The sequence below is a fragment of the Triturus cristatus genome, chromosome 3_1 (assembly GCF_964204655.1).
Source record: "Triturus cristatus chromosome 3_1, aTriCri1.1, whole genome shotgun sequence".
Classification (NCBI taxonomy): Eukaryota; Metazoa; Chordata; class Amphibia; order Caudata; family Salamandridae; genus Triturus; species Triturus cristatus.
In genome coordinates this window covers 813,645,218-813,668,871 of record NC_140583.1, presented here as the reverse complement: position 1 = coordinate 813,668,871, position 23,654 = coordinate 813,645,218, and the positions used below count along the sequence as shown (strand labels likewise).

General features: G+C 43.4%; 1 protein-coding gene across 6 annotated transcripts in view; it reads left to right on the top strand.

The window, feature by feature from the left end:
• The window catches only part of DIP2A (DIP2 acetate--CoA ligase A), an 879,263-nt gene that overhangs the window by 254,652 nt on the left and 600,957 nt on the right, over nucleotides 1–23,654 (top strand). For 4 of the 6 annotated variants that reach the window (XM_085645155.1, XM_085645151.1, XM_085645150.1 and 1 more), the window contains exon 3: nucleotides 13,512–13,637. The exons of the other annotated variants lie outside the window; for them this stretch is intronic. Coding sequence is in view for 3 of the 4 variants with exons in the window: in XM_085645151.1 (XP_085501277.1) it covers nucleotides 13,512–13,637 (126 nt within the window). In the remaining variant the exon portion in view is untranslated. The remainder of the gene's footprint in view (nucleotides 1–13,511; nucleotides 13,638–23,654) is intronic. 6 annotated transcript variants of the gene reach the window in all.

The window sequence follows — 23,654 nt, the reverse complement described above, 5'->3', positions numbered from 1 at the left end:
ACAGAAATGTGAGGAAAATGTGTGTTCGAGGCATATGAACTGTAGATCATATGCTGTGCATAGATCGCCATCTAGCGTTGGATCCGGATGTTTGCACTTTGTTTTTCTTCGAAGAAGTCTTTCCAGTCACGAGGTAGGTGACTCCTCCTTTCGGTGATTGTACGCATGGACATCGACTCCATTGTTAGATTGTTTTTTTCCACTATCGGGTTTGGATGCATATCGTTGCGCTCCGGTTCGACACCGTTCCTTCGGTTCCCCTCGGCTTGCAGGATATTGTTTTCGATCGCGTCTGCCTTTCTATCATGCATTGTAAGTACTTTAATCTTTCGAACGGAAAGTTCTTGGAAGGCCGTCGGCCCTCCCAGCGTCGGGTCGACCTGCAGTCGATGAAACCAACTCCCTTCAAATTCTGCCCTCGGTGTCACGCGAAATACCCGCGCACCGACTCACACAAAGTGTGTAATCTGTGTTTGTCCCCCAAACACAGAGAACAAGACTGCGACTCGTACCAGGCTTTCCGCTCTAAGAAGACACTCTGCGGCCGTCTGGCTCGACATCACGACATGTAGAGCCGGCACACAAGCTCCATTCCGGACATCTTCTGTCAACAATCCGACGAAGAGGCCGGCGAGGCCATGGGAACCGAGGAGGAGCAGGAGCTGGTCGCCATCTCTGACCTGACGAAAGACATCCCAAAGCGTCAATGTACCGTGAGTACAGCTCCCCCCTCGTCCCAAGAGACCATTCCAATTAAAAAGAAGGCTCAGGTCCAGCCCGCGCCCTCCGGCCGGCACCGAGATCACGCTTCTGATGCCCCGCTCTCGGGCTCGGCACCGAAGCCTACCAAAAAGCCTTCCGGCTCCGAAAAGACTCCCTTCAAAATGAGTTCGGAGCCCAGACCTTCGGGGTCGAAACACAAGTCCGGTACCGACCCCCACCATTCGGCGCCGAAAAAATCGTCAGAACCGAATACATCAACTGTTTCGACTCCGGCACTGAAAATTTCGGAGCCGAATCAGACAGAAGTGCAGAAAACAACTACAAAGCCCAGTTTCGATGCCCCAATTGAAACACCGGATACGAAACAAAAGATTTTGTTTATCCATCCACAGACTGGCCATATCACCACTAAAGTGACTCTAAAGAGGAGGGCTGATGCAGAAGAAGAATATCACATCCCTTTAAAGAAGAGATCTGTTGGAACTAACTATTCCCATCCTCCTCTTCCTCCACCTATTCTTCCTTCGTCACCACCTTCCCCTCCGCTTCAGTCAATTTCACCTGAACATTCACCACCACATACACCTGACAACTAGGATGATGGGGATGATCAGGCTAGGGGTGATGATCAGCCATTACATGACCCATGGGACGATTATAACACCAATCCGCCCGCCCACGGGCAATGATCCGGACCTGTACCCTACCAAACCCTCTCTACCAGATGATAGTGTAGGCTACATTGAGTTACTGGGTGGAGCTGCCAACTACCACGGGGTGCAGCTACATAAGGAGTCATTAGATGAGGATTGCCTTTTTGAAACCCTCAGGACCATACAGAAGCCATCACATACACTACCCATGCTTAAAGGGATGGTCAGGCTTGTAGATGACATTTTTTAATGACCCAGTCAGAGCTCGTATTCTTACCCCTAGAGTGGACAAAAAGTACAAGCCAGCACCATCTGACCCAGTATATATAAGGGGACAATTGCCACTAGACTCCCTGGTTGTGTCCAATGCAAGAAAAAAAGGCAACTCCCAGACCACAGTAGATGCTCCATCTCCTGATAAGGAATCAAAACTTGACAATTCTATGAAAAGGGTGGCTTCTCAAGGAGCCAATTTCTGGCGCGTCTCCAACACTCGGGCACTGTTAGCGCGATACGACCGTGCGCACTGGGATGAAATGTAACAACGAATACAATATTTACCCCGGAACACAAATCAAAAGCACAAAATCTGGTTCATGAAGGGCAACCTATTGCTAACAATCCAATAAGATGCTATCTAGATCCTGCAGGCACCGCTGCTAGAGCTATAAATACTAGTGTCCTTCTAAGAAGGCATGCCTGACTCCGTTTATCTGGTTTTAAACCTGAGGTTCAGACCTCCGTTTTAAATACCCCATTGGATAAGGAACACCTATTTGGCCCTAAGGTAGCCAAATCTATGGGAGCCCTTCGGTCCACCCAGGGTCGTGCCTCCTTTCAGCGCTCCTTTCACAGAAGAGGTTCCAAGAGTACCTCATCAGAGGCTACCTCCACCTACAAGGGCAATAACCAACCCTCTTCATCTAGGGGTTATTTCAGGGGAGGTTACAGGGGTAACGACAGTAAGGGGAGGGGCCGTGGTTCAAACACACATACTTCCCCGGCCAACACAAAGCAGTGACTTGCCTCCGCTTCCCCCCCGACCACTCAACACCTGTCGGGGGACGACTGTCCGATTTTCTACCAATCCGGCAATCAATAACAGACAATTGGGTACTCCAAATTATCCGTTCTGGTTACTGCCTGGAATTTATCAACATGCCTCCAAATATTCCACCAAAGCCCCACAAACTATCACCAGACCATCTACACCTCTTAAAACAAGAGGTTCACTCTCTACTTCTAAAAGGGGATATAGAGCCTGTGCCGCCCCAACATCACGGGTTGGGAGTATACTCCTTATTTTTCCTAATTCCAAAAAAGATGGTTTTCTCAATCGAACTTCAATCGAATAGATCTCAGAGAACTCAACCGGTACATTGTCAGACCATTTTCACATGGTGACACTTCAACAGGTACTTCCTCTACTACAAAAAGGCGACTTTCTATCTACTCTAGATCTAAAAGACGCCTTCTTTCATATGATTTGATTTGTAAGCTTGTAAAGCGCGCGAATGCCCGAAGGCGTCTTGGCGCTACTGTTAGATGCACTTCAGGTTACTGCAGGGTCGCTATACTAGCTTAACAGGGGTACAGCCATGTTTTGACTGCCTTTCTGAAGGCCAGAAGCGACAGGCTACTTTTTATATTGATAGGTAGAAGGTTCCATAACTTGGTTTTGCTTAGCAGGAAGCTTCTTCCTCCCCACCTAGCCTGCTTGAACTTGGGTACTTGGACACATTTTGCGTTAGTGGATCTCAGACTTCTAGCTGGGACATACCATTTGAAGTGAGTTCTCAGGAATTGTGGTCCTGAGCCATGGAGTGCCTTATATGCCATACACAGGGACTTAAATTTTATCCTTTTGTCCACTGGTAGCCAGTGAAGGTCCTTCAGTCTATGAGAGACTGATTCGGATTTAGGAATGTTTAGCACTAGCCTTGCTGCTGCGTTCTGGAGACGTTGCAGTTTGGTTAGCGATTGGGTTTGAATCCCTGTATATAAAGCGTTGCCATAGTCCAATCTAGATAGGGCGAGCGCCGTGACCACTGTTTTCCGTGAATCAAGGGGGATATACCAGTTCACCCTGCTCATCGCGAATTCCTCAGGTTTGTGGTAGCGGGTCAACACTATCATTTGAGGGTACTCCCATTCGGCGTCACCACCGCCCCCAGAGTCTTCACAAAGTGTCTGGCGCTAGTAGCTGCTCACCTAAGGAGACAAAGCATTCATGTCTTCCCATACTTAGATGACTGGCTTATCAAAGCCAACACATACAAACAATGTCCGCAGCACACTTTCAGGACAATTCGGTTTCTGCATCAACTAGAGTTCACAATCAATGTACCAAAGTCACATCGATACAAAAGACTACCTAGGAGCCACAATAGATACTCAAAACGCTCTCGCTTTTCCCAGTTCAGCCAGAATTCGAAATATTCAGGCTTTAGTTCTCCGCTTTCAATCCAGCTCGAACTTACATGCAGCTACTGGGAATGATGTCAACCTGCATCATGATCGTTCCCTATGCCCGACTGCTCATGCATCCAGTTCAAGAATGCTTAGCCAGTCAGTGGAACCAGTCACAAGGTCTATTGACCGATCTAGTGTTGGTAAGCGGCCGTACACATTGCTCTCTACAGTTGGAGAACACACAAAATGTATCAAAAGGGCGGCTGTTCATAGACCCGGTCCCACAGATAGTACTGACAGCGAACGTGTCCTCACTGGCTGGGGAGCTCATCTACAACAGCACACAGTGCAAGGCTTGTGGAGCCAACAACAAAAGTTGCTCTGCATCAGTCACCTAGAGCTGCTTGCAATATTCCTAGCACTCAAGGCGTTTCAAACTCACCTACAGGGCAAAGCTGTCCTAATTTGTACAGACATGACAGCCATGTAATACATACAAAAACAGGGGGGGACACACTCTCACCAACTGTCCCACTTAGCCTAAGACATCTGGAAGTGGGCCATTCACCACAAACTTCATCTCCTAGCGGAACACCTCCCAGGAGTCAACAACCAGATTGCAGATCTCCTCAGCAGGCAGAGACCGCTAATACATGAATGGGAACTCCACCCTCAAGTCCTTCTTCCATACTTTCAACGTTGGGGAGTCCCTCACAGAGACCTGTTCGCCACATACTAAAACGCAAGATGCCCAAACTTCGCGTCCAGGTATCCACACCCATTGTCCAAAGGCAATGCACTATGGATGAATTGGTCAGGAATATTTGCTTACGCTTTTCCGCCTCTCTCACTCATTCCATTCGGAAACTCAACCAAGCGTCCTTGACACTAATCCTAGTTACTCCCACATGGACACGTCAACCTTGGTTCACCTCCCTATTGGAGCTCTCAGTAGTTTCTCACCAGAAACTACGTCTTACACCCAATCTTCTCACACAGAGCCATGGAGACAAAAGACATCCAGACCCGAGTCAACTCAATCTGGCGATCTGGCTCCTGAAGTCTTAGAGTTTGGCTATCTTAATTTATTGCCAGGCTGCTTGAATATTATCAAAGAGGCTAGACGTCCTACCACAAGAGCCTGCTATGCAGCAAAGTGGAAGAGGTTGGTGATAAACTGTAATAACAACCACACAACCCGCTTGATGCTTCTGCACCAAAATAAAGTGGTTCTTCGGACTAATCCTAAATTCCTTCCTAAAGTCATTTCTGCTTTTTATATAAATCAATCTGTTGAGTTACCTGTGTTCTTCCCTCAACCAGATTCATTGGCAGAACGTGCTCTACACAAATGAGATGTGAAGAGAGCATTGCTTTATTACATAGAAAGGACAAAACCTTTCTGTAACACAAATCACCTTTTTGTCGCTTTTGCTCCAGAACACAAAGGTAATCCCATATCAAAATCGTGTATTGCAAGGTGGATAGTCAAGTACATTCAAATATGCTATGCAAAACCAAAACAAACGTTAACAGTTCCCCCTAGAGCGCACACTACACGCAAACTAGGGGCTTCTATGGCACTCATAGGAAATATACCCATATATGACATATGCAAGGCTGCAACATGGTCTACACCTCACACATTCACAGAACACTATTGTGTAGATGTGTTAGCAAGACAACAAGCTATAGTGGGCCAGGCAGTTTTACGTACACTATTTCAGGCCACTGCAACAAATAAAGATTAGCCACCGCTTTGGGAGATAACTGCTATATAGTCTATGCACAGCATATGATCTACAGCTCCTATTCCTCGAACGGAAAATGCTACTTAACCAGTATGCATCTGTTCTTGGCATATAGAGCTGTAGAGTCCTATGCGCCCACCCGCCTCCCCGGGTACCTATACCTGTTGCAGTAACATCTTACTTAGATGCATGCATTCATGGGCATCTAATTTTACTACTCTTACTAACTCCATTATCACCCTCTGCTGGGAAAAAATCTAACAGTGGAGTCGATGCCCATGCGCACTATCACCGAAAGGAGGAGTCACCTACCGTGACTGGAAAGACTTCTTCGAAGAAAATGAAAGTGCAAACATCCGGACCCAACACTAGATGGCAATCTATGCACAGCATATGACTCTACAGCCAAGAACAGATGCATACTGGGTAAGTAGCATTTTCCTTTTTTGAACAAGTTTGAGATTTGCAAGGGATTCTGGGTAACAGAACCTAGTGAGAGCCACACAAGTCACTCCTATCGACTTTCTATGTATTTCTGCCTTCCAAATGTAAGACCTATGTAAAGTCCCTTTGAAAAATGTCCTATAATTCTCATGCTAGTATGGGTACCCACAATTTTGGGGATGTGCAAATAACTACTGCTTCTAAACTTTTTATTTTGTTCCCATTTCGGAAATACTTGGGTGTCCTTGATACATATTGCCCAGAATGAAAACCCGTTGCAGAAAGGCCTAGCAGCGAAAGGATTAAATATGAAAGATAAACATAACCAGTTAAATACTTGGTTGTCCTTTTTCAACATTCAAATTACTGCTGGATCGTCCACCAGCATCCAGTATTTTTCTCGACTAAAAAATAATGGATTTTCATCACTGTATCCAAATTACTTAAATTCACAGAGGTTCCAATGCCAATATCTCAATCTAGCAATGGATGTTAAGTGGCTCCTGTAATTACAGAAAAAGGGTTACACAAAATGGCGGTTTTGTGCTTTACTGCTAGAGAAAAAAAACATGGTTGAGTTGGAACACGTTTCCAATAGTAGCTTCCACAACTTGACCATCGTTCTATAATTAGAGTTGTGGGATGGAAGGTAGAAACCCAAGATCGGCTTCTGCCTTTTGAGGGCTATCCTTTGCTATTTGAGGGCTACTGCATTTTCCCATTATTCCCATTATCAGGCTGATGAACACAATAATCCTCACAGCCATTGTGCATAATATATATATTACTTACAAAAACAATAGCATTTGTCTTATGAAGGAATTGGTATAGTGTCCCATCATTGTGCATCATAGCACAGCCATGATTGTTTAATAGAAACTTGGCTTTCATCTGCTGGTGGCATTGTAAACAAATCTTCAGTGCTACAATAAATTCATCTTTTTGTGTTAAAATGTATGCTGCCTATCTCTTAAAAGACAGAAATTTGACACAGCTTATAAACACAGATGAAACCTAGAGTTTCCATGCTGCTGAGGCGTCTCAAATTGAATGAGAGCAGAAAAGAATATACAACACTCAATCCATTTCAGCATATACAGCATCAGCTTTGATCTTGCACTCAAGAATGCCCCTATTCACAACATTGAGACTATTACATTGGCTCTAACAAGAAGCCTTTTTGCACTCTTTTCACTCCCTTTTATCTTTACTCTTTTCCAACTCTCAACTTTTCCAACTTTCCCAATACAGGCGCATGTATGCTTGGCATACGTGATCTCAGCAATGCTGAGGGACCTAATCTGAGGTTTAGAAGCTGTCATAAACCCTTTTGTCCACTGACCCTTAAATGTTAAAGTAATACTGTTTAAGGCACCTGTCGATGGTAGAAGGAGGTTTCCCATAACCTTGTTAAAGAAGTTTGCAGGCCTTATTTCTTGCCATCCGAAACTGTGTGATGAGAACGAACCTTGCATGGCTGTAGCAGGGCAATTGTGACTGATCTTTTGGGGCTATCACTGAATTAAAATAACTGAGAGTCAGGGACAGGTAACTTGTTTTATGCCATTATTATTATAACATTGAAGTCAGGACTCTACTTTTCTGTCCACTATTGGTTATAACATGGTGCGAGTGCGTTTATTTAAGGTGATTTCATATTGGTTTTGATTTGCATAATGCGAAGGCTGGGGCTGTTCACCTCCACATTCCTATCTCCAATATGTTCTAATTGGAAGGCTTTGTTCATTTTGTTGCTGCTGTCCTCCTGTATTGGGTAGAACAAGGGTTCCTCAGTTCAATTGCTTATGTTGCGGGTATCGCCTGTCCCCACCACCTCAAAGGACAAGAAGCCCTAGAGGGCCTCCTTCAGCCAGGCGACAAATTCAGAATCAGGATGAACTCTGCCCGGTAAACAGTAACTTACTAATGTCACTTAGCAGCTCCCTTTCTGTTAGCTGGGCTGAGCACAGAGCTTTTCCTGGAGAGAAAAAGAATACATGTCATAAAAATCTGTGCGTAGAAAAAAATATAGGATAGCCATATGATTATAGATTGGAAAAATGTGTGTTTATTAAGCAGCAAGTGCTTGATGAAGAAATTCGGGCTGCCAGGTTGGAATGAGAGGACGCAAATAATAAAGGATTCAGGTACACAGAAAATGCAGAGAAGAGTAGTTCTAATTGTCGAAAGATGGCAGTTGTTTCTTAAGTGAACAATGCAGCCAGCCAGTTCTATTTTGTCAAATCATGCTCCTAATTGCCCCTCAGAAAGACTCAGACTTGAATATCCTGACCAAAGTAGGTCCTGTGAGAAAGAACTGCAACGCCAGGGTCCTACAGTAAATATCTTTATTTTGAAAGCACCAAAAAAAAGGTGATAGTGGATCTCCTTCCTAGAAAGTCAGAAGATTGTGATCTTTGCTGAAGGTTGGAATTCCTTTTGACGTAACAGAAAAAGGGTTTCACAAAATGACTTTTATATGCTTTGCTGCTACAAAAAAAAACATGGTTGAGCTGTAACACATTTCAGATAACTCTTCAGTCCACAGCTTGACCGTTGTGCTATTGGTAGAGTTGAGGGAAGAAAGATGTAAGCCCAAGGTGGGTAATTTGTCATCTAATTTGGGTTTAACATTGAATATGATCTACTGGTGCGCTTTGGAAGCCTGGACCCATTTGCTGCTCAAGGTTAGAGTAGAAAGAAGGTTAGGGGCTCTGCCACAGAGTGTCAATGGGCCTAGTTTTTTTTTTAACTAAGCAGTCTACAGAACCTTCTCAAGGGTGCTATATTTCCTTAGGTATCACAGTAAATATATCAACAAAGTTACTGAACCACAGTGCCTGCGCCCAGATGATTTTCATAATTTGACCTAGGCCATGGCAAATTACTGCTTCAACTGGAGGGCTTTTTTCAGGGATGTAGTGTCGTAGTACTTTCAGCTTCTTTACACAGCTACACCTAGAACCGGTAAAAGGGGCAAGTTATTTCATCCTAGGTCTATGATAAAGTAGAACAACCAGTTCTACCTTTGGGTTAAAAAATTTGAAAACTAGCCATACTGCTCTTGTTTTTCCTGTACATGTCAAGTGCATTTTTCTTGCCCTGCATTCAACTGTCTCAGTCTCTTTCCATCCACCCTCCCTTTTGAGTTCCTTAGGTATGAAAAGCTTGCATCACAGAATTGGTAAGGTATGCAAGGAGCGAACTTGGATTTCAATTAGCAGGAAACCACTTGCTCCCCCAGCAAGTTTCTTGGAGACCTAAAGGAGACCAATCTTATCAGCTTTTGTATAAACTGAAGATATTTAAACAGTATTAGAGGGAAAGAAGTGTTCTATTAGGAAGCTTTGTATGTTAAACAAACTGGCTTCACAGAGGTTGGTTGAATAGTAAGTAGCTCTTGTTGGAAGAAAAGAAAGGGTTCAAACTAGGTATTGTGTCCAGAGAGGAACACACAAGTTCTCTGTTATGTACACCCACTTGCACAGCTCTCCAATTCTCTACGTCTTCGTATAATGTGACATAGGTTCCGGGTCATGTGCATTGTTGCCTTGGAATCTACCAAGGGGGGCGACTGTGGCGCCCCCATCTGCTGCACCGCTAAAGTGAGGAAACCTTCCTCTGAATGTTACGCTTCCTTTTAACCATAGTGCTCCAATTTACTCAATAGTATTCAAAACAACGTTGCCTGAAAGTCCCAATTTATTAGATCATATGTAGTCACTCCAGAGACGTTATTGACGGGTTAGAATGTTTTATTTAGCATTTTCAAATGTCTCATGCTGCAACTGCTTAAACATAGACATGTGCTTTAAACATTCCTTCGAGCTGGCACATATAAAAACACCCAATGCATTTCGAACCGTAAAAGTTCTTCGTCAGGAGTACTGCAATAAATCGAAAAGAACTGCATGAGAAACCATACTGCATGAACAAAATCTACAAGTGATACAGGACTTAAATGAAAAACAGATCCCCACGTCTATCATGCCCCCGTTCTCCCCTCATGATTATAACTAAAATAACACAGCAATATAACCAAAGGAGGCAACCAAAGGTAATCACCCATCGCTTAAACCAACTTCAAAAGAAGCCCACTTTATACGTTTACCTCATAATCCGTAACCAACGGTTTCGGGTGCGCCCGTAGATCTCCGTGTTCAGGGAGTCATCGACTTCCCGCCTACACTGCGCTTATTTAAAGCCATTTCTCACGCACGTTTTCCTGATATTCCCCCTAATTGAAAATAACCACGTGACCTCCCTTGCCCTCTGTGCGTTAAGCAAAAAGATTGGTGCCTCACTATCCCATGATGCATTGCCCCTATCAAAAATGACCCATAATCAAAACCTGATACCAGCAAATCAACGAAACTGTGAATACATGTTTAAACGCACAATGTACCGAACGATCAACATAACAAATTGTTGAATTAAGCTAAATACATAAAACATAAAACAATTGTTTTCGATATAAATCCATGGTAAATTAACATTGTTGCCTTGGCCCATTTATTCCTGTTCCTGAGCATACAATAGGGAGGAAAAAGCTACAAGTTATTCAGCATTCAGGACACCCATTGTAATTAAATCCAAACCCTGGTTGCCTAGTTGGTTTGCTAGCAAGCTATATAGATTACAACTGCAAATATTGAAGAACAGCACAGGAGAGCTGTTGTCTCATTAGACAAATTAAAAAAGGATGTACAGAAGCTTAAATATCTGTGTACATGAGCGAAAATGGATTCCTCACAAACATTACCGCTGATAGTTTGATTGTCTATTTCTTTTGGGTTATCCACGAAAGAGTCTCAGCGAGGTCTAGGCCTGTATTGTTATAACAAAAAGGCTTTGATAGTTGGGGCCGTGCGTTTATGGCTGCCTTGGAAAAGTAGGACTACAGAGAACAGTTAGCACAAGGAGATCATAAAAATTACATCGTCGCATATGGTGGTATCCTAACTTGTCACACTTCTCTACTGTTTCCAGTCGCAGGACTATGGAGATTTATTTTTGAGCAGTTTTTTAGGTCTTTGCTGCTCACTGGTTCACGAAAATGGCAAGTAAGAAAGGATCTAGCCCTAACAAGTTCCCTTAATTTAATTCCAGTTTTATCGTAGCTAAGGTGTACATATTTATTCATATCTTTTTAGCATGAGTTGCTAACTGTTAATGAGTGAGTGCAATATTCTGCAAAGCGTTACACAGAAACCAGTGTGTGGTAAATCTAGTACTAAAAAGCTAGCGTCTCATGGAATATGCATGAACAGGTGTCGGAGGATGGTCTCGCTCAGGTCAAACATTAGGCACAGGAGCACTAAATATATCAACAGTTGATCAGATTAAGGCTGAGGTGCCTTGTAATAAAAATCTGTGTATATAGTAATGCAAAAACATAATTCCCCTCTCTTTTCTCCAGCAGCTGGGATCTAGGCCTACAAGTAGTGCACCACAAACTGCATAATTTACAGTGAGGTTGAGTGCCAAAAAATAAGGAAGGCGAAGCAGGGAGCCAAAAACTAGACTCAAAATGGCAATGGATCTTGACCGAAGGAATTGTCACAGGAGAAGAGAAGTATCCAGCATATTACCTTGTTCCAAAGTCAACAAATGTTAGCATACTGGCCGATTTATATTACCAGAGGGGGTACAGTGCTCACATTGGCTGTCTCCTGCAACCATGAGTAATGGGAAAGTTTTGAATGCCTTTTGGTTTGCAGGGAATATGTTAGCAGTTGAGCTAAGATCTCCTACTGGAGTGTAATCACCAACCATTAGTGTTAGAGTTGTGTTATGGGCTATAGTAGGCGACAACTGAGGCTGCAGCTAGAGAACTGACTGCAAGATCACTCTTTTGGCAATGATTTGTAATGGCCCATCAGTCAGCCAGGACCTTTTGTCATTCAAAAAATTATAAAACAGAGCAATTATTGATTACAAGTAGACTTAAAAAAGAAAACCTCCTATCTTGACATAAAATGCTTTCTGCAAATTGATAAGGTCATCTTTAGTTCATACACTGTAAGGCTATTTGGAGGGTGGACTTACAATCATAGACGTCATGGTGCTAGGAGTGCTGAAAAGGAAATGGGGAAGAGAGCAGAGAAAGTAATTAACTAAACTGATGTTTTCAAACTCTCTTTAAACTGGGGAAAATTGGACATACATTGTCTCAATACTAGGAGAGAATTCCAAAGCTCAGGCCAAACACCTACCTACCTCCAGACCTCACCTTCTTAACTAACTCACAATACCGTCAGTACAGCAAATTAGTGTATATGTATGAATACTATGGGTGGATGTTAGTGTGACTTAATTAGTGTTAATGATGAACTTATTTAGGTGATGCCTCTCAGTCGCTAGCATTTCTTCATTCGATCGCTAGCTGATCTCCACAGTGACATACTACATTCCCTGTCATTCTATCAGCAAAGATTTTTTCTGGAGTGATGACTTTTCCTAATAGCGTTTGATAAACTGTGTCTAATGTTCCTCAAAAAAGTGTATATGTAAAAACTGATAACTTAAGTTAAGCATTTGGCAAAGATTTGACCCTCTCACTAGAGAGCATGGATTATCTGACTTTAGTGTGGAAGGCTGTGGCCTGCCATGAGACAAGACAAGCTCCAACGGGGCTCCCTGTGGGATTTTTGGTGATTAGTTACTCCCCTTGCAGGTATGGAAGTTTGTGATGAGGGGACCCTACTTATTGTGTTGAAAGTCATAGTGATCACAAGCAGCCCCATAAGTGGTGATTCAGGGCTGGCAGTGGTGCTTCCTGGTGATGTGTAAAAGATATCCACAGTTTTACAGGGATTGTGGTCAAGATGTGGTGTGCTGTTGCAGAAGAAAAAGGCTACAATGATCAGTGTCCCCATCTCATAATGCGAAGAAAACCGAAGTTCAGTGGTTCCTCATAGATGGGTAGCTCGAAGAGTCAAAGAAAATTGTATTAATTGGTCCCTTCTTAGGGTATGAACGGTTGGAAATGGTGAATAGTGCCAATTCCCTATTCCCTTTAAAGGTTACAGTGATCGTCTGATCTTCTTGATGTGTATAGGTCGTCGTCATCAAGTGGAAAGCTGTGGTAATCACTAGTGATTATAAGGAAGACCACAGTGATTAGAGTTTCCCATGCGATTGTGGGTGGTGTTTGTAGTTTCCTGTTGTAATAGGCTGTTGTGTTCAACCCACAAAAACCGCTCTAACCAAAAGCCATGTTTTCTGGAACGTTGCTAATGAAGTGAGTTTTTATCATTTTGCATGCCCTTTTTAATATATAAGTGAGCAAATGGTCTGCTAAGACAAAGGAAATATTCTTAATATAAACCATAGCAAGACTAACAAGACTTACTTCTGTCCGACCAGGACTCATCCTTATTCATGTATGATCCTTGACAAGTCACAGTTCAACAGATGATTTGTGTGGCCACACTGCGTCAGTCTGAGTATCTCTGTAGCCTGGAAAAAACAGAAACAAATGGCACTTTTCAAATGTGAATGCAAGTGTTCTGGATCTCTTTTTTAGGTGTAGATCCTTCTCTGCAAGCCGAGAACAGAATCCCAGGGTCATCAGAGGTCACCACCAGCACTGCAGCTTCCAAGCACCAAAAGTCCCGGTCTACCAATTCAAGGGATGAGCGCTTCCGATCAGGTAAGAAACTAACCGAAACTCAAAGCAAAACCCAGTGGTCTGCTGTCTGGCTGTAATTTTGAGGAGTCGAGCTAATGGTTCATGTTTACAAAGAAAGATAACCTCAGTGGAACAGCCTCAGGTGGAGTGTGTTAGTTAACCAACAACTTTGTCAAGCTAAATGTATATGAGTTAACCTTCTCTCTAGAAATGATATGATTTCTGCAGTGCAGGGAGTCTGTCAGAATACCCATGGGAAATCAGAAGAGTGGTATGTTTCCAGGCATCACTTGGCCATCATAATTCCCAGATTAAAACATGAAAAATCTCTCATCTGCATTACATTTTCTCGAACCGTTCAGAAAGGTAATTGCAGAGTTCTATATTGAATAATCTGCTTCTAGCGGGGCACCCCTTGAGAGCTAATGTATGCACACTTTGAGGTGATCGTGTTGCCTAGCAGCTTTACTTCTGGTCTTGCTGCTCAGGAGGGACGGTACAAGTATGCTGGTATTGCTCGTTTCCTTTGTATTGGCCATTCCCTCCGGCGCTTTGAAGAGTTTTGCTCATTGCGTGGACTGGAAATAAATGTTGCCAAGACCAAGTTTATGGTCCTTAATGGACCTAAACCTTGTAAGTTTTATAAATCTTTTAAAGGAGTAATCCTTATGAATGGATCCCCACTAGAGCAGGTCGATGCATTTACTTATTTGGGAGTCACGCTACAGAAGAATATGTGTTGGAAAAGCCAAATAGATCTGTCAATATTGAAGTTCCAACAACAGGCAGGCTTCCTTTTAAAAATATTTAAAACCTCACAGATCCAACCAATTGGCCCATTTCTCGAGATCTACGTGATGAAGATCCGTAGCTCGTCTTTATATGGGTCTGAGCTATGGGGGTATGGTAAAAATCTAAAACGCCTGACTGCTGTGGAAAATGAGTTTATCCGGAAAATCGTTGGTGTCCCGCAAAGTACCCCCTTGTTACCTCTTATTGGGACCTCGGTTTGAAAACTCTACAAGATACGGCTTATTTGCGCCCATTGCTGTATTGGCGTAGGGTATGGACTACTCAGGAGCTCAAGCATTATGCTTTGGGCTTGAAGGAAATTATGGAAAAAGACTCCTTTCATAAAATAGACTGGCTGAGGTCTATAAGATTGCTACTGGACAGATTGGGATTGAGGGACCTTTGGGATGATCCCCAAGACACGGTTTTCCCTTCAAAAGAAACTATGAAAGCCAAGTATTGGGAAATGATCTGTTTGGAATTATTTTCCAAGGGATGCTCATCCCATCTTACATGCAGATTTTTGGAATTTAAGGCCTATCCCAAACAGGAATTGTATTGGGGCTTGATTGAAGTACCATGTGATCGCAAGCTCTACTTCCAGGATAGGCACGCTCCCGATTCGATCATTTACATCCAAGTGGGTCGAAGGGTCCCAAGATAAATGCCCAAAGTGCAGGGACAAGAATGAATCTCTGAGTCACTTTGTGTTCTTTTGTCCCCTCTACATTCTCCCACGTAAAAAATGGGTATTATCCATTTGCCGTCTAATTGGAACTCAAAGGCACGAAGAGGCTATGAGAATTTTGTGTTCGGACCCAAGCCCGACAATTGCAATAGCCATGGCAATTGTAATTGGGTAATTCGGTCTAAACAGATTAACCCCAAAGTGCCTAGCGAATAGGCGCCCATATATAATTTTTGAGTTAAGATGTTCTGCTGTCTAGATTACCTAAATCAGGAGAGGACGGCATATTGCTGCATAAATATGAAATGTGCCTGTTTTATTCCTGGATGTGAAGGCATTAGTCTATTTTATTATAAATGGAGTATAATCTTGTCCTAGGCATATATGTACAATCCTATATTGATAACTGTATTTTAACTTGTACTTATGTAAATGGTTTTTATATGTTACTTTTATGACTTAATTGTCGAATAAAGTTTTTTGACTTGACTTGGCTATTCCCTTCTTTTAATACTGTAAATTATATTTCTAAATTTCTCCCTTTATACATTTGACCCTCTCAGGTTGAAGAAGTTGGTTTATCTAGTTTAAGGCAGTTTATTTAAATTGGATTACTATAAGTTATCAGGTACACCAACAGTTTAGTGAGATAGAGACAAAAACGAATAAGAGGTAAACCCAAAAAACCCTGCGGAATCATAATTTGGAAATGCATGGCCAAAATATTGACTGATAGTAGACGTTTAGGGGGTTAAATACAGATCCTGTTGTTCATTCATCCTGCTCCGATCTCATCCACATTGGTTTTATGGTTGCATTTTAAAAATTGTGTTTTTTGTAAAACTTTGTCCATGTTGTCAAGTCTGAATACATTTTCATGACCCCGTCCATAGATCACTGGTCTAATCCAGCTAATCTTGATTTCTATTCCATGGCAACCCAATTCCCACATATATCATGGATGCAGCTGGTTTCCTGTTACATGTTTAAGTTTCAAGATGACATTTCTTCTGAGAAGAAAGATATTAGTTCCAGCCTTAAATCCCCGATTCTACTCCTTTTCCTCTCCGATGTGTAACTTAATGTGCACTGTCACTTAGGATGCAGTCCTAATATTTTTTTTTATATCGGTCATTAATTGGCTAGTGGTGGAAACTTGAACAGACTAACCATGCCTACTCTAAGCTTTACTTGTAGGAAGAGGAAATTAGCAAATTGTTGCAGAGCATTATCTTGATTCCCGATGCATTTCAGTGTCCCCAGGTCTTACTAGCCTGTGGGCTTTCCGGATAATGTTACCATTACCTCCACAATTACGTCCACTCATGCACACTCTTGTATCCTATTTCAAAAAAGAAGTTCTTAAGTGCATATATCAAGGGCAACCCTTTTTAGTTGAGTCTATCTTCTGGTTATGTTCTGTGTAATAAGTCATCATCTTACAAATTCTCATATTTCTGATGGCCACCTTCATGTGTATACAAGTTTATTCTTTAACACTGAGTGCCTCCCCTAGCTCTTCTTTGCACGTGTTCCTCCTTTGTGCATTAAAGCCCTCTTAACTTCATTCAATATTGAATGTAGAAGGGTTGTGCCTTTCATTTAATATTTTCTGAAGTAGGGATCTAACAGAGTTCCTTCAGGAGTTGATCCCAGCTTCACTTGGCACATTGATGATCATGAAATTCTACAATAATCAGGCAATCAGTATATACTTAACCTCTTTCTGAATTATTGAAAATGTTTGGAACCTGACACTCTGTCAGACCTCCATAGTGCTTCTCCACAACATTAGCCATAGATGGAAATAATATGATATAGTGTACCTTTGCTGTCTTAAAATGATATAGGCTAGGGATATGACTGTTCACCATGCTGCTATGAAATCCCAATATCATGCAGTTTTACCACTACGCTTGGATTTTCTTTCTCGTAAATGCATAAAAGCAGTTGTTTTGTGGTGTGTACGCCAGAATCAAAATAATCCTAAACATCACACACTGCTTAGCATCCCAGAGTGGAGCTACGCAGCAATATGTGCATTTCCCTCTCCTCATATGTAAAAGACCTTACTGTATATACTCTGAACCACTCACTAACTTGGGAGAAGGCTTCTGGAGGTCCGTAAACAAGGTAGCTACAGATCAAGGGTTTTTCTGCTGTTCTCATTTAATCCATCTCTCGGGTATCCAACTCAGGTATTCATTACAGAGCATGCTAAAGCTGCTTCATGACATAGTACAACTGAAAGAATGTGCCATTATCTCTTTGTCATTGACTGTGATCTACCAGGCCGCCATTTTACATTGTTAACATTTATTCAGAGTTTTGAACGGAATTAATTCTACAAAGAGTGGTGCGGCTTGAAGTGTACCAAAGAATCCTCACTAGTGTGTGGAAATAAACATTGGAAATGCAGAAACATGTCTGCAAAATTTACACTGATCTAGATTGCACTTTATTTTCTATTTACATATGTCTTGTTAAACCTGCTCTTTAGTGGCAATGTATTAAAAAAAAAAGCACTGTACAATGTACTTTGCATTTAAAATATAACTTATAATAATACACTTGCATAAAATACATTAAAAATATTAGCACATTATCACCAACAAAAAGACACATTTCTCAAAACATTGAAAAAATATTTTATAGTCACATTTTATTGGTTTTTATAAAGGCAGGTACATACACAAAACATTCACATATTTGTCTGCAATCTCTGGCAAAGAATGAATGCTAAACAGATGACATTCAAATGGTCCAAACTTTCTAAAGTGTACTAATTCAATTAATCATGTAATATAACAAATACGTGACAAGTAATAGGGCTCTATATTACCATCGTGGGGTTCAGGTGCCATTTATAAACAAGTCGGCCTTGGACCTTCTAGTTTATAAGTGTCACCAGATCCCCTCGATGGGGATGGGTTGGCAAGGAAAACAGGCTCATAAACAATAAGAAAATATTGGACAACATAAAATATAATATAGGTTTACATGCTTAGATTTATGGATAGAGATGATGTATTTTTTGATTATGGAATTGAACACTTGTCCCAGTCTGCGCACTGGGGCAGGTATCCTACTACGGTTGCTTTCCAGTGGATGACAGATTCATGAGTAACTGGTACTCTTGGGTGAATGATTTGTGCGCCTATGAACTGACTCTCATTGGCTCCAACCTTTTGTGGCCACTGTTGCTGTCCCCTATATTTCCAGTGTTCTTTCAGCACCAGCTTTCCCTATTCAGAGCTGGAGAGCAGTTGAAGGGGTCCAGCTCCCCCATGTAAGCTGTGTTTCTTCTATCCTTCCTCATCACTTTTCCCTTGCTTAGCATGTGCTGAAAAGTTTAGCGGAAGGCATCCTTTCCTCAGCTAGGTGGTCCTTACCTGCCGCGTCAGGTTTTTATAGCTTTAAATTATTCACTGTAAGACTGGCAAGTCTGCACCCAGATGCTACCTTGCCCACTCTACTCTTAACTTAATTGTAATATTTATACTACAGTACAGAATATTTTGGCAAATCTGTGGGTCAGAGCTGCAGTTTAGCTGGACGTTTGTGTTGGCGTCACCTGTAGGAGTCAGGCAAATCAATACGAAGTCCTAAACAGTGAGGGTGTGGCCATAAAGGCGGTCCTGTAAATTTGCTGCTCTGCCGCCGATCCTTTTTTTAAAAAAAACAAACTTTATTTTATTGCTTCAAATCACATTCAGGACATTACAGATCGACAATATGTTGTGAGCCATTGATATAGCTAGCAAATCTTTTGGCATTTTTCACGTGCCATTTAGGAATTACCCCCTCACAACAATCCTGCACAGCAATACTTTTGCCTCTTTTCTTGTGATTGAAGGAAAACTAAAGTAACCGCATAAACCAAGAGTAAATGCAAAAACATTGGCGGCAGTGGGGCTGTAGCCCAACTCGCTGGAAGCAAGGTGCGTGGTCTAGGGCATAGTTGTCATCACTCCGTAGTTGTGGTCGTGTGGGTGCATGGGAGTGTTCCACTGCTCCACCCTAAAGAGTATTGTGTAACTGTGAGTAGAGAGTGGGATCCGGAGTTCTACTCCGTCTCCTGTGTGTGTGGTTTCTTTAGCGCTGTGAGCCTGCAGCGAGCTCCCGTCCCCATTCTCTTGTCCCTCTGATGTGTGTGTTCTCTCAAGCATGTGCCCTCATCCTTCCAGGTCTCACTCTGCATTCACATCCTTGCGCACTACCCGCAGGCGGCACTCCTCAGCCACTCCCCATTCCCTCAGGTCAGCCATCTGTTGAGCCGGGGGTGGAAGTGTGTCCATCCAGTGTATTGCTATGAGACATTTGGCCAGGACTAGGCCTAGAAGGGCAAACCTATGTCTTATGCGCACATCTTTTTTCGGTGTTGGTAGTACCCCTAGAAGGCACTGTTTGACTGGCTCTTCAAGCAGTATGCCCATGGCCTTTTGGAGTCTCTGTATTACTTGCTTCCAGTATGTTTGCAATCTGGCACAGTCATGTGTATGAATGTGGCTAGGTCTGACCCAAAGTGTGGGCATGCAGGGGATCAGCTTGTGTTGAAGTGTGCCAGTCTTTGTGGTGTTATGTAGGTGCGGTATAGGTAGTAAAACTGGTGTAGCTTAAATCTCGTGTTACTGGCCACCTCGCGAACCTGTGCAAATGCTCTCTTCCATTCACCACCTGTGAGAGGGGAGGGTAAATCCACCTCCCATCGGTCTTTGATTGTGGAGATTGCAACTGTGCTGTCTTCTTTCATGGCTTTATATATCAGTGAGGTCAGTCCTCTGGTGGACCCCTGATCCAGCATTAGTCGTATGTGTGCGACTCTTGTGGTTCGTCTGGATAAACGGAGCAGATTTCACGGACTGTGCTCTCTAGTTTGGCGTACTGTATGAAATGCCCTCTCGGCACCTGTTACCATTCCCCTGCGTCTTCCAGAGTCCTGAAGGTCTCGTTCTTGAATAGGTCTCCCGCTGTCTCGCACCCCTTCGTACCAGCTGGTGATGTCCATTACTGATTGAATCAGCGAAATCCCTGCAACCATTGAAGGAGGAGTGTGGCCGCATATGGGACCCTGCTGACAACCTGCGTGACCACTTGTTCCCATGCCTCTTTTACCAGTCGTACTATATGTGGGCAAGCACTCGGTGCTCGCGAGTCCATCAGAAGCTATCTTGGTAGGTCCTGCCTTCTAGCCAAGTCTGCTAGTAGTGCCTTTTCTGTGTTATGACCGTCAGTGCACCACTGTGCTGCATACTGTAGTAGCCCTGCGTAGGAGTAGAGTCTGAAGTCTGGAAGTCCTAGCCCTCCCTGCTCCATCTCCAACTTCAACAATTCAAGTTTTACCCTGCTGTGACCCCCGGCCCACACCAGCGGCACCAGGAGGCTATTCGGGACGTCAAAAGTAGATACCGGGATCTTGCAGAAGGAGTTCTGCATGACATAGTCATCGGAGCAACATAACGATTCGTGCCATGGCCTCCCGTCCTGACCGATAGATGGAGTTTGTACCAGAACCGATTCCCTCAGGCCTGCGATCACCGCCCCTATGTTTAGGCTGTATTGTGCTTCCGGTCAGTGTGCCACCTGTATGCCCAGGTAGCGGAAACGGTCCCTCCTCCAGCCCAGCCCCATGTCCGACTGGGCTGTAGGATTACCCGCTGCCAGTGTGGCCAACGGGAATACAACCATTTTTTGACGATTTATGTGTAGGCCTGATACAGTCCCAAAAGTAGGTTAAAGAATCTAGGAGTGCTGGTACTGCCTCCTCTGGCTGCTGGACATAGAGGAATGCATAGTCCGCATACAGGGAGATGACGTGTGTGCGGCCATCGACTGGGATGTCCCGCCTGTTTAGGTCGTGCGAGTTGAATCGCCAGTTGCTCTACTGACAGGGCGAAAAGAAGCAGAGATAATGGGCATCCCTGCCTCATGCCACTTTCAATGGATATAATATCCAAGGCTTGGCCTCCACTGCATACCCGGGCACTGAGCTAGTGGTAGAGCAGCTGGACCCATTATATATATTTGCCGCCAATCCTTTTATCCTGCAGTAACCTGCCTCAGTGAAACATCTACTCTTCCTGCAATCCCTTACCTGCTATAGTGGCTGCCAGGAGCAATTCTGTATTTGCATCCTGTTTATTGTGGGTTCTGAATGCTGCAGGATCTGCAATGTGGTGGTGCCCTTGCGGACAGGGCACAGCGAATGCGGTGGGTGGACACGGTTGTGACTCAGACAACCCGCCCTGCACTGCCCCATTGCACTATGAGGGAGATCCTTATGATGCTTCTTTGCTTGCTGGCCATCCCTGGCACCGCAGTGGCTGCTTGTGACCTGGACCGCTCTCACGTTAAACTCACTGGAGAGGGGCTTGCAGACCTTGGCATCTCCTCACTGGCTAGGAAAGGCGGCACTGGATCCCTGATCATCAGAGGAGTCAGGCCCCACGCAGGGTGTCCCATTTGCTGGGCCTGGATATTGCTTAAGTATGCTATATGACTTTCTCAAAAGGTACTCCTTAACTTAGCTTGATTATAGTGCTCCACTCGGAATGGGACATAGATGTGGAAGAGCCACCTGTACACACGGTTCTTCAGTACCTAAATGTGATAGGAAGGCTCATTAGATGATTGACCAGGGGCCTTGGAAAACACACCTGGGTGCCTCTGACTGGCCTGAGGGAAAAATGGGAGGCAGACTTTAGGAGGGCCCTCAGTGACAAAGAATGGGACAGATCATTAGTGTATGGTCTATGTTGTCGAGAAACACCAGGTTCAGGCTCATCCAATACTTCCTCTTACACAAACTCCTGATGCCCGCGATGTCATTTACTTGATACTCACATGATCCACAGGCTATGGTCCAGTCCCTCCCTTTGACCACATTGGATTGTGTGCGTGTGAGGGCGTGGTCGAGGCCCAAGCAGTACAGGCACCGGCGGTGATGATCGGTCACCGACATCAGTCGGTGACAGTCGTCGCAGGCCTTGAAACCAGGCATCCTACCGGCACCAGAGTCGAGAATTGACCAAAAAGAGTCAAAAAAGTTAGTCAAAAATTGACTAAAGGGGTAGCTCTCCCGGATCTGCGCTTACTGGCGCGGAAAAAAGAACTGACGTCAGCGCGCGAGGGCGGCGTCTAAGTACTCCGACGTCATTCCGGCGCACGACGACGGACGCGGAGCTGCAGACGACGCCTAGCGACGCGCAAGGGGTATTGCTGACGAAAAATCTTCCGGATCCAGTCTGACGCCTGGGGATATTCTAAGGTGAGGAATCTAACTAACTAATGTTTCTTACAGATACATCGTTACCGAAGGTAAGTAACTTGTTCTTCACAGCTGGGAGGCTTGCGCATTAGTGATGTTTGGTGCGCTTCACAGAACAAACTTAAAGCCGCTTTATTGACCTTGATCTGCTGCTCGCGTAATGCATAGTGACTTGGCCCTGGAAGGCGAGCGCTTCACCACAACTTTCTATGTGGTATCAATTGATGTGGTCTGTGCTGAGGCAGAAAATGGCGCATTCCGAAACGAAGAGGCCAGGGGCTTGAGAAAATATCTTCTTTCTCAGGGGTAGGAGGCGCTGCTCGGTGCCTTCCAGACTCAATGCATACATAACCCTCACCTTGAGTACATGATGGTACTATGGAAATACGAATGTGTCTGCTTTGAATGTTTAAAAATTCAATAAAGATTTTTTTTTTTTTTATGTATCTTCTAAACAATTTAGTAATTTTTAAAGGGAGGGACAGAGTCCCATCACTATTAAACATACATTTGTAAAGGAGAATAGGGTAATATAAAGTAAACTCTAAGAAACCTTGCATTATATAATTTATAAAATTTACCCAGTACCACAGGACAAGAATTTCTGCTTCTCCATCATCAGAGTAGTGGCTGAACGGAAGCCTTGTGACCAAACACTTGGGTTGACTGAATCTGTTGAAGATCTTAGATGTTTCAAAGGTTAGGTATTATTTCAAAAGAGAAATATGCTATTACAAAACTTCTGTCCGTGGTTTGTTTTGTCTTTGGTAACTGTCGGATCTGGATATAGATGGCTTTTGTTTTAACCCTGTAAGGAAGTACTTGTGTGCTAATTTTAGATATTGAAAACAGGATTATTCAACGAAGCTTCACTGTTTTCTGTATTGGGTGTCTCATATCCGATATTTCATAGAGCTTTAAGAGGTTGCCACCTATCTTGAAAACTAAGACAGATTCTTCTTTAAAAGTGTAATTGCTTTTCTGTTGATTATATTAGTGCTAAGGATTGTCACAGAGCTGTTGATGTCTTATTCTAATCCTGTGTGTGCTTTTCCAGAATGATAGAATGATCATTAGAGTGGCCCACAATTTACCCTAAAGGTTAATCCATTCCTCCCTTAAATTACTTTATATTTGTCCATTGTTTTCTATAGAAAGCAAGCGCAATGAATTGGATGTCAGGAGAGCTTTATTTTTGCTTCGATTAAATGAGACCCATTGGGTACTTTTTTACAGATTTTGGATAGGGTCTCTCACTAACTCTCTTCTCGATGCCCTAGAATGGGTGGTT